The sequence below is a fragment of the Cryptomeria japonica genome, chromosome 2 (assembly GCF_030272615.1).
Source record: "Cryptomeria japonica chromosome 2, Sugi_1.0, whole genome shotgun sequence".
NCBI lineage: Eukaryota > Viridiplantae > Streptophyta > Pinopsida > Cupressales > Cupressaceae > Cryptomeria > Cryptomeria japonica.
Genome location: NC_081406.1, coordinates 182987795 through 182999262, shown reverse-complemented (window position 1 = coordinate 182999262; position 11468 = coordinate 182987795). Strand labels below are relative to the sequence as shown.

The 11468-nt window shown below is 38.6% G+C and overlaps 1 protein-coding gene and 1 pseudogene across 1 annotated transcript; both read right to left on the bottom strand.

The window, feature by feature from the left end:
- Positions 1-360: 360 nt before the first annotated feature.
- On the bottom strand, positions 361-2281 carry LOC131053917 (L-type lectin-domain containing receptor kinase S.4-like; annotated as a pseudogene).
- Positions 2282-7824: 5543 nt separating this feature from the next.
- On the bottom strand, positions 7825-10141 carry LOC131053906 (L-type lectin-domain containing receptor kinase SIT2-like). Its single transcript, XM_057988537.2, has one exon. It carries the CDS (start codon positions 10026-10028, stop codon positions 8025-8027), a length of 2004 nt encoding a protein of 667 aa, XP_057844520.1. The 5' UTR covers positions 10029-10141; the 3' UTR covers positions 7825-8024.
- Positions 10142-11468: the final 1327 nt, after the last annotated feature.

Sequence of the window (11468 nt, the reverse complement as noted above, 5' to 3'; positions counted from 1 at the left end):
CAAATTCGTTTTCAACATAAAAGTCTCAGGCTTCAATAAATACCGTAGTAAAATTTAGGTTCCAATAAACACGATAGTAAATAGTAAATTACTGTAACTTACATTTATAAAATGAAATCCAGAACTGTAAATGCAGGGTATTTTATTCTAAGGATACACAACACAGATTTGAAGAATCCGCTTCCTCCTACATGCCAAGACACAACACAGCCCAGAGAAGACCTGTACCTAGAAATGTATTTATAATGCCTTGCTTGATTCTAGACGCTGGATAGCTATTTCCCACCTAGAACATGCGACAAACTGTTAAAAAATATCTATAGAAAGATAAGCCCATTTGCCCAATCCTTGGCTACAGGCTTAACGTCCCTCTAAGGAAGTGGAAAAGTAGGCATCTGTACTGTAATTGTCTGAAGTGTCTCCTGTTGGGCTTGGGCTACCCATTTCAAGTGAAAGTTGAACGATGGATGCTTCCACCTGAAGAATTTGCAGCACTTGCCTCATGGAAGGTCTAGCTTCCGGTTGAGCATTGGAACAAAGCAGTCCCAAGTGGAGCACTCTCTCGATTTCATCCACAACGTATTCACTATTAAGCTTTTGATCCGCTGCATCCATGATCTTGTTGTCGGCATGCAGCTCTTTGACCCAGTCTAACAAACGAACTTGAGGGGCATCGAGACAAGGTGTCACGGGACGCCTTCCACAGGCAATCTCCAACATCAAAATGCCAAAGCTAAAGACATCGGAGTCGGGAGTGGGTTTTCCCGTGTGTGCCACTTCTGGTGCAATGTAGCCAGGCGTACCCACGACATGACTGGTTGGGGAGTTCTCCTCATGCTTATATACGCGAGCAAGCCCAAAATCCCCCAGCTTTCCATGAAGCTCTGAATCCAACAAAACGTTGCTAGACTTGATGTCCCTGTGCACTACTCTTTGTTCCCATCCTTCGTGAAGATACAACAGTCCCGCAGCTACGTCCTTGACAATTCTGTACCTCTGAGCCCATCCTAAAACTCTACTACCATTCCCAAAACTCAATTTGTCCAGGCTTCCGTTGGGCATGTAATCGTACACTATGAATAACTGTTTTCCTCGCTTGCAGTAGCCTCTGATTCGCATAAGATTCCGATGCTGCAAACGCCCTAGGCTTGAAATCTCTGATATGAATTCCTTCACTCCTTCCCCGGTCTGTTGGAGGAGATGTTTTACAGCAACTTCGAGGCCGTTTGTCGGAAGGACTCCTTTTTAAACCTTGCCGAAGCCCCCAGATCCTAAAACTTGCTCCTCTCCGAACCCATTGGTTGCAATGGCTAAGTCTCTGTAGCTCAATCTATGAGGCCAATACTCCACCTCCCATTCTTCTATAGCATCTCTACCTTTCTTTCTTTTAACCCACACAGCTGCTGCAACTGCAACCGCTAGTGCTAGAAAAACAACCAATCCTGTAGTAACTCCGATTATGAGTGGCAAGTTTTTGGATTTGGATTTCCCCTTTAAAATGGATGGAAGCGTAGATGTAATTCTCTTCAATTAATAATCCTGTTGATGCTGAGAAACCAACATACGTTTCTTCTTGAAGAATACTGGACAGGCTCAGGTTGTTCATAGATATCAGGGGCTTTTCTGGGCGAAGTGAGCCAGCAGAGGCAGCAGTAACGTTGAGTTCCTTTCGAAGATGATTGTAGTCAATCCAAGCTTGTATATTCTGTCCACTCTTGAGATCCAGCTCTAAGAACTGCTTGCCAATCCAGTAGCCGGCAGACTTAGACTCTACAGAGACGAGGGAATTGAGATCCACACCCACATGATTGCTGTCGATGTCGTAGAATTCCTTGTTTTTTATGGTGTCGAACTCTACCGCAAACAGATGATTGTAAGACTGTCCCATGCTCGTCAAATTGTCGAACAAACCAAGATATTGACCGGCTAAAGCTGTGCTTTGAGAAACCTGAGGTGTTATGATAAAGGCTACTCCATCACCGACTTTTGAAGGGTCTGTAGGAGGATGTATGCTGAATACGAAGCTGGTAGTGAATGAGAAGGTTCCATCTACTGACCCACGAGCTTTCATGCGCACACGTTGTGAGTATAAAGCTCCGCCTTTAACGAATTCTTCTTGATCGGTCAGGCGGATACCTATATGGGGGATAACTGCCGCGCTTCCAGACAGATTCATGGAAGAGAAATTAGTTTCAGCAATGAAGCTCATTTGAGCTTGGGCAGGTAGCCATGGACGGAGGAGGAGGAGAAATAGTACAACAGCCTTAGTAGTGCTTACCATTGTTAGGGTGTAGTATGGTGCTGTACTGAACAGGAGCCTATACCACGATTAAATCTCAAAGATCTCAATGGTCAATGATCAAGAGTTAATGCTCAATGGACTAGCTAAACGGAAGAAATAATTGTCTTGATTTATTGAGTTGCTTGATGTTTGGCGAGGAAATTAAACTATTCTTAACACAACTATAAATAGCTTAAATTAATTAATAATAATATGAAATTAAATTGTTCTTAGTACAATTATAAATAGCTTACATTAATTAATAATAACAAGTGTTGGCTTATGTTATTATGGTGTATTATGTTGTTGTGGTGAATGGGAGTCAACTTAAATATCAAAGGCTTCAATTGTCAATAGTCAATAATTAATGAAATTAAATTTTTCTTAGCACAATCATACGTTGGCTTATGTGATTATGAATTATAGGTTATCATAAGAAATTTAAATACAATAAAAAGAAATTTAATTTTGGATTAAGTTAAGTGGGGAAGGGTTCCAACCCATATAATTTAACTCTTAAAACATCCAATCAAAAAAATGGGCTTGGAGAGCAAGCACCCATAACCAAAGAGTTTTAACCAAAGTAACACAACAAAAAAAGTAAGCGTAACAGTCCAACGAACAAAGATTGCTGTAAAAAATAGCAAAGCATCTACAACTAAGACTAGCCTAAGAAACTAGAGGGGCACTAAACAAGGTAACCCCAGCTATCTAGAATATCTTTTAATTCATCCTCCCAAGGAAGAAGATTATTGTTCTTCAATGCCTTTAGCCTTCCATCATATGTCATAATAGGGCCCTTTCGTTTCTTCTTCCTCTCAATCTTCATGGAGACAGTCATAGCTTGTATAACACAATTGTGCTAAAGACATCAACTGATCTTTATTAGGTCTCATATACCACCCTCCAAATTCCTCATCCAACCCATGTTCCTTTCACATCCCAGACAATTCTGATGTATTTCTAGGTTCTTTGCTCTTGCTCTAAAGTCCTCCATTTTCACATCAATCCCTACCAATTGTATCTTTCATCAAGTTCTCCTTTAGCTTCCAAATCCTCATATTCCCCATCCTCTTTAAGGTTGTTTAGTCCTTCCGAAGCTTCATTTAACTAAATTTCCATCGGGGGTGAACAACATAGAGATCCTTCTAGAATGAAATCAATAGGGTGCTTTAGATTTTCCTCACTCTTTTCAAAGCCTGTCTCATTGAGCATAGAATCCTCATTTTTTTTTTTCAGTCCTTTCTTCTAAGGAAGCATTCTCAATGATTTTTGCAATTTAAGTAGACACAAATAACTTGTCTAGTCTATCTAACTTACACTCTTGTGAGGAGTTGGTTGTAATATCTTTTGTGGGCTCACTGTTAGACAAGTCAATGGGAGGGGGTGAGAGCAGAGGGAATGCCTATAAGGAGTGTCAAGAAGGCAATGCCTTCGCCCAAAAGGCAATCCCTCTACCCAGAAGGCCATCTCTTTAAGGATTATCAAGAAGGCAATGCCTCCGCCTAGAAGGCCATCTCTTTGTGTCTCTGGTGGTTGGTTGGTTTTGCTATGTTTTTTGCTGTTGGGTCTATCTCTGGTCTAGTTTATGTTATTGGATTTTGGCTGTTTTAGTTTGTGGGTTCTAAATTTTTGCTAGGTGTGAATTTCTCGTGCACCCTAGGTGGCACCTTTTTGTTGTTATGCAATATTTTGTAATGGTATTGGTCTATTCCTTTTTTTATTAATTAAAACAAACCATATTCTTTCTTATAATTATTTCTAGGACTTATGGAAATTTCAAGTGGCCTTGGTTTCCCTACTAAAGTTCATAATGTTCATGGTAATTTCCTCACAAATCGTGGTATCTATGGGAAAGAAATACATGATAATCTTGTTTTATGATTACAATCTAGATGCACTCACAAAGAACTTTTTATCAATTAAGAATGTCTCTTTGTTAAGATACAAAGATCCTAATGTTATCTCTAGTTGTACCAATTAAAAAAATGTTATCTCTAGTTGTGAAAAGGTTATATAGGTACTTTTAAGTAGTTTCTTTTAGTTCTTCTATGACTTACTAGGATGTGGTCCTTTGTCTAGTCCAATTTATTAATCCTTTAGATTGCTCATCTACCACAAAAATTATTAATCAACAATAGATTTTTTTCATCTTAAATGTAATGGTAATATTTAGTATAGTAAGATTATCCTTAAACCCTCATAATTTATTTTAGATTGATTAAATAGTCTACTGTTTTATGATGGTCTTCTATTACTTGATATTAGTGGTTAGCCATAAACCACGAGGCGATTCAAAAATTCACATGACCTTTGTAACAACAACATCAAAACCATGACTATAATGTGTGAGAAAGAACTATCCTTTGGGTGTATAATAATCTATGCACACTATTATGATTGCACTCGGTTTCCATTATAGTACTTAGTATTGTTTGGGATAATCCCATGATATTATTGTAAACACCGAAAACTATCTCTTAACATTTTTACTACCACTAATTCCTTTTGTATCACCATCTTCTAGATTAATTTAATAAATTATATTTACATATTTAATCATTTGATTCGTTTTATCAATTGTAATTAGATTATTTGATTAATTAATTAATTAATTTGACTCCTTCTAACAGTAATTAGAGATTTTATGTGACATTGATGATAGTATACCTTCTAATGGATTACTTGGGATTCTTCCATTACATCCCTTAACGAATGACTTTTCATACATCTCTTTCATTAGGGCATACATCTTTATCATCAAAATCCCCGTGGCAAGATTCACAATTTCCTTAGAGAAATATTTGGAAAAATTAGCAAAGGGTAATCCCACAATAATGGGTTACACTTTTTGGCCAAAATTGATATTGAAATCAACATTTCACACCAGATTGTATTTTGTGCCTCTAATTATGAGGGATGCCTGGTGGATGTTGGTAGGCCCCTTTCCTTGGGGTTCTGGGGTATTTGTGTGCATGTATGCCAGACACATATGTCTGGTGACATTTTTTCTCAAGGCATTTAAGCAGTTTGGTGAGATTTTGTGGGGTTTTGTGGATGTTCTTTTTCCAAGAGATACATTGTTCCTTTTGGAGCTGGTTCTCAACTTTTAGTTGCACGTTGGTTTTCGATGTGCATTGTGGGTTGGTTACCTTGGGGACATTTAACTAGAGATGGTGATACTTCAACAATGCCTACTCCTATAGAGTATTTTGGCTTCTTTTGGTGAGTGCTTCTTTCTCCTTGGATTTGTACACTCTCCCTTGTCCCACCTACCCTCTTATGGATAATCTTGAGGTGAAACCCTTAGGGTCTCTCTTTAAGAGGATAGTTTGGGGGTTAATGAAATCTGGGTTGCTAGAGGGGGCCTCTTCCTTTGTGTTTTCTTTGACAAGGCTTTTGGATCCTAGTAGTGCTACTAATAGTGGACCTATTGAGGTGGTCCATTATGCTCTATTTATAGGGTTACCTACCATTATAAGGTTCAAGGATCCCTTCCAAAACCCTTTGGTCTCTTCTTCCTTGTTTGAGTTTCAAGAAGGTCCGACAAGTAGAAGGTTGTAGGTAGCTCTTCAGTTTTTGTTGCTTGTAAACTATTCCCTTGGTTGCATTGACTATAGTGCAAGGGGGTTGTTTGAGAAGACGGTTTGAGGTTCCTTCCTAAACCCCTCTATTGTGACTATGTGATTTTGTTTGTTCGAGATCCTTGTTCTCGCTAGTTTGTGGCTCCAATATTTTGTCACTTTTTAAAAAAGACTCAGTTCTTTTTTGGTTTTTTTTTTTGGGTGGTTTCAAGACTTGTGAGTTCCTCCCTTTTGTGCACCTACATTGCAGTTATGTATTGGTTCGAGCCTCTTTCGGTTTTATTTAATCAAAACTAATTATTTTTAATAGAAAATATAATTTTTAAAAATTTCACTAAAAAAAAAAACATATAATAATCCAATATGGAGCAAAGGAACTATTTTATTTATTAATTTCAAAGTGAGACAAAAAAACATAAAATAAATAAAATGATAATCAATTAATAATTAGTTAACAATTTTGTGTGTGTGTGTGTGTGTGTGTGTTTGTGTGTGAATCCATATGAAATTTAAGTTGTCGTATAAGATCTAAAAGTGAAAAAATACCATATAAACCATGAAATTCTAGGCCTACTTGGACTTACCACTCTTGGTATAAGAATCGCCAACAACCCATTGTGAACTCTTGTGATACCATGTTAAACACAAAGATTTTTATGTGTGATAGTTTGGGCATGGCTCATTAATTGAAACGAGTAAATATTTGGATGTGGCGTATGAATTCAAATAAACAACGATGGAATTTGCAATTACTAATCTTAGATTAATGGATTACTATTGTAGTGTGGAGATATATCAATTAATTGATGGTATCTTTATTTGTCAAGCAATGTGTGTTGAAAATTTATTAAGATCCAATGGTTCTTTGGTCTGTTGGTGAAGTTGAATGGTTCTTAATCAGTCCATCAGGGACCAAGTCTTGCTGACTGCAAGACATCATAAGAGATGAGGCATCAATAAAAAGAATATAAAAATAAAAATTAAATAAGATAGTTTGCAACCCCATTAATACAAGGTGAATGAGACTCATTTTGGAAGGATAGTGTTTAGAGGAAGTGTGCTAGTAGCCATTATAGCTAACTTTGCGCACCCATAAATCGTAAACTATACATTGGATTTTGACCAAAAAAATTTGGTTGTCTTTGTATGCAACTTAACTATATAGCTATTGTTCTGGCTTCTAGATAGTAATGAAGTTGCACAACTCCGCCGATCAAAATCTACAAATTCTAACTTTTGGAATTATGAACTCAACTATTGATACGTATAAAATTTATTGATAAATTCTTTAGTTATCATTTATTTGATTTCTTTAAAGTAAGTAACTAGAGAGTAAGATGGGTGAGAAATAAACAGTAATTGAAAAATAAGCAGTGACACTCTTCCCTCAGTCTGATCTACCTTACAGCTACTAGACCAGATATTTATTAGGCATAAGTCTTGTTTCCAGATTTATGACAGATACGCATGACAATGAGACGAGTGTAACAAAAGCAAATTCAATAGATTATAAAAAATCAATTGATAAAAATCAATTTTGGGTGCTGTTTTTAGCCTTGGGAGTGGCGCTATAACTTGAAGAAGCCATGGACGTTTTCCCTTTCTACAGCAGAGGCACTGTATAGAGTGGCAGTGTATTAGATATGGCTTGTGCTGCTGAGCAGACATATTTATTTATTTTTAAAGCAGCCTATTCATATGTTGAAATCAAAACTGTCTAAAATGTTTCTCTATTTGACTGGTGAACTTCTTTTATATCAAATATAAATTTGTTTGAAGTAATTATCATAGACAGCGAAAATTTGTAAGTACATCTTCAAAGTTCTGTGCCTATGTAAATGGCAGAGGTGTCACATAAAAATGCCTTAGCAACAGCTTGTGGACATAAACATAGGAATTTCGGCTCTGGCATTTTAGAGTAATATTTCAGCAGAAAATTATGTTGTGCACATTTGCAGCTATCAAATAAAAAATAAATATTTCTAATTCTTATCCAAAACCAGATAATATATTCTCAGTCTGCAGAATAAAGCCAAGATTCTACTCGTAATAAACTAGAACGACTTATAAGTTTATAACACTTTTTTTTAAGCAAGATAAGTTGCATAGTAAGAAAAGGAAGTACGGCACACAAGACAGTAACGCATAAACACAATCTTCTAAAACGAGCTTCCATTCAAGGGCAACTCCAAGGATTCGGAGCAGAAAGCATCTAAAGACTCCTCTATCGGGCCCGATTCACTAATCTCAAACGAAAGAGGAAGAGCAGAGGCCGCAAGGGAAGTTTCGCCTTCAAGTATTTGAACTACTTGTCTCATTACAGGTCTTCCTTCCGGTTGAGGATTAGTACAAAATAGTCCCAATTTGAACACCGTCTCCATCTCATCCTTAACAAAATCGCCACCAAGCTTTGCATCGGCCGCATCTATGAGACTATCACTGGCATACAGATCCCTCACCCAATCCAACAAAATTATTTGATAAGGATCCAGCAAAGGGTCTACAGGGCGCCTTCCACACGCAACCTCCAACAACAAAACGCCAAAGCTGAATACATCCGTACTGCTAGTGGCCTTTCCTGTAGATATCAGATCTGGTGCGATGTAGCCAGGCGTTCCAACCACATGAGTTGTTCTGGAGTTCTCATCATGGCTATACAAACGAGCAAGCCCAAAATCTCCCAGCTTTCCACGAAGCTCAGAGTCTAACAAAACGTTAGAAGACTTGATGTCCCTGTGCACAACCCTTTGCTCCCATCCTTCGTGAAGATACAACAATCCTGCACCCACGTCCCTCAGAATTGCATATCTTTGAGACCATTTTAGCACTCGAGAAGGATTCCCAAATATCATCTTATCCAGGCTTCCGTTTACCATGAAATCATACGCTATGAATAACTTTCCTCCACGCCTGCAGTAGCCACGGATTTGCACAAGATTCCGGTGCTGGAGACGACCAAGACTTGAAATCTCTGCTATGAATTCCTTCACTCCTTCTGTGGTCTCTCGAAAGATGGCTTTCACAGCGATTTCGAGGCCATTAGCAGGAAGGACTCCTTTGTAAACCTTGCCGAAACCTCCACTTCCTAAGACTTGTTTCTCTCCAAACCTTTTGGTTGCAATGGCTAAGTCTCTGTAGCTTATTCTATGAGGCCAATAATCCAGCTCCCATTCTTCAATGACCTCTCCGCTTTTCTTTCTTTTAAACCACACAACTGCAACTGCGAGCACCACGAAACAAACGAAAGCTGCGGTTAAGCCGAGTATTAGACCAGATTTTGGGTTATTGGAATGGGATTCTATGGTTGTCAAAATGGGAAGAATAGATGCATTCAAAGCCGGCGCTGTTCCATTTGTAGTGAAGATCCAGGCAAGGATATAATGTTCTTGCACGAACCCTCCAGTGCCTGCTACAAATCCAACATACATTTCTTCCTCGAGAATGCCGGACAGACTCATATTTTTCTTAGATATCAGGGGCGTCTCGGGGCGAAGCGAACCAGCCAGTGCTATGGTAACATTGAGCTGTTGTTGAAGATGATCATAGTCAATCCAAGCTTGAATGTTCTGTCTCTCGTTGAGATCTAATTGTACAAACTGGTTACCATCCCAGTAACCCGCAGCTTTAGATTCTACAGAATAGAGAGAGTTGAGATTTACTCCTACGTGATTGTCGTTGATGTCGTCGAATTCTGCGTTCCGAAATATGTCGAATTCCACGGCAAAGAGATGATTGTAAGGCTGTCCCATGCTTGTAAAATTGAACAAACCAAGGTATGAACCTGGTAGGCCTCCCTCATGTGTTTTTTTTGGTGTCATCATAAACGACAGTCCTTCAGCGCACTCCAAAGGATTTGGAGGAGCCATAGCGAATACGAAACTAGTGCTGAATGACAGAGTTGCATTTTTGGACACGCGCTCTTTCATACGCACAGCTTCTGAATATAAAACACTGCCTGTAACGTATTGTGATAGATTGGTGAGGCGGATGCCTATAAGATCGGGTTGCGTTACAGCGTTCCCATCCAAATACAGGGCTGACAAATTTCCACTTGTTAAACCACTCAGTCTGGGAAAGACGAAGGTTGTTTGTGCCAGAGAAGACACAGACAGCCACGGGTGGAGGAGGAGGTACGATACAACGACGACAGGTATGCCTGCCATTGATTTTTTACCAATTCATGATAAAGGACAAATATAGCATAACTTGAGGGATGAAAACCTCTCTTTTTAAGGGCAATAACTCTGGGCAGCTCGGCAGCGGTTATGCAGTCATCACACGAACAAATCCGAGAGATCATAAGTATTAGTCCAGATTTTTAAATCCTTGGTAAATGGACCCATAGCTGCCAGCTTGTCTGCAACTCTCTTGCCCTCACTTTTCGTATGGTTGAGTCGGATGTGGCTAATACCTCGAATGAGGGATTTACACTTGGCAACCAAGTCATCACATTTTCAATTTGACGTAGCTTCATTTTTGAGAAGAAGGATTGAGTTTCTTGAGTCACCTTCTATAATAATTCGATTGTACTTTCTTTCATTGATGATGACCCAATCATAATAAATGGCTGCCACCTCTGCATAACTCGAGGTTTGCATTTTTCGGTTGGTCATGTAAGTCAACACAAATTTACTCCTCTGATTGTAAACAATCCTACCCCCACTTGTCCGACCAGGGTTCCCTTTAGATGAGTCTTAAAAGTTTAACTTCAACCACCCAAAGCTGGGGGCCCATTTAATTGAATTTTTTATCTAATAGGCGGGCTAGTGTATCTAGCTAGAGAATCAAAAAATCCCAAGATTTTAGCAACTTGTCAATCCAAGGGGAGGAGGCGTAGAGTGTTTTCACTTTTCAAAGCTACACAAGTTCTCCTTAACATTAGATATAATGGTAGTGACAAGCACCTCCCAACAACTCTTTCGATCTCTAAAAATTTTGTTGTTTCATTCCTTCTATAGACACCACCCCAAATGGAAGAAGGCATGCCACCATAATTATTTAATAAGGGGAAGACCTGAAGGGGGACACCAACTAGAAACACAATCCTTTAACTCTCCAGGCTAAGTCTAATTAATAAGAAATAGATTGGAGATCCTGTTGGAAATTTAGGGTCTCCTAAATGAGATAATTTAGTGAACACCCCCAAGAATACATCCATGAATCCTGATCCCGATGGGCAATTTGACCTTGCAATTATGTTTACCACCCATAAATAAGCATGACCACCTATATTCAACTTCCCAGGGTCAGATTTGATACATATTTCAAGTGGCAGAATTTAGAGTGCACATAAGCTTTACTTGAGTCTCATAACCTTTCCGAGTAGGCATTTTCAAGAGTTAATAACTTGATCCTTGTAACTAATCATGTTAATCCAATTGCTCCCCTCAATTTTCTATATGAAAATGAACTACTATATCAATTTACAGAATCCTAGGGTACCATCTGCTATTTTACCAAAGCCAATTCTATTTGTAATTTCTTCATTTCGCTCACTTACACATTGCAAAACTCACTAAAGTAGCCTTCCGTTGAGATTAATATTCCTCACCTAGATCACCCTCGGACCAAACTGATCGACCCATGCAATTATCTGTATCGCA

What these genes read in the sequence shown, in the direction of transcription:
- LOC131053906 (XM_057988537.2), bottom strand. Translation starts at nt 10,028, where the DNA reads ATGGCAGGCATACCTGTCGTCGTTGTATCGTACCTCCTCCTCCACCCG.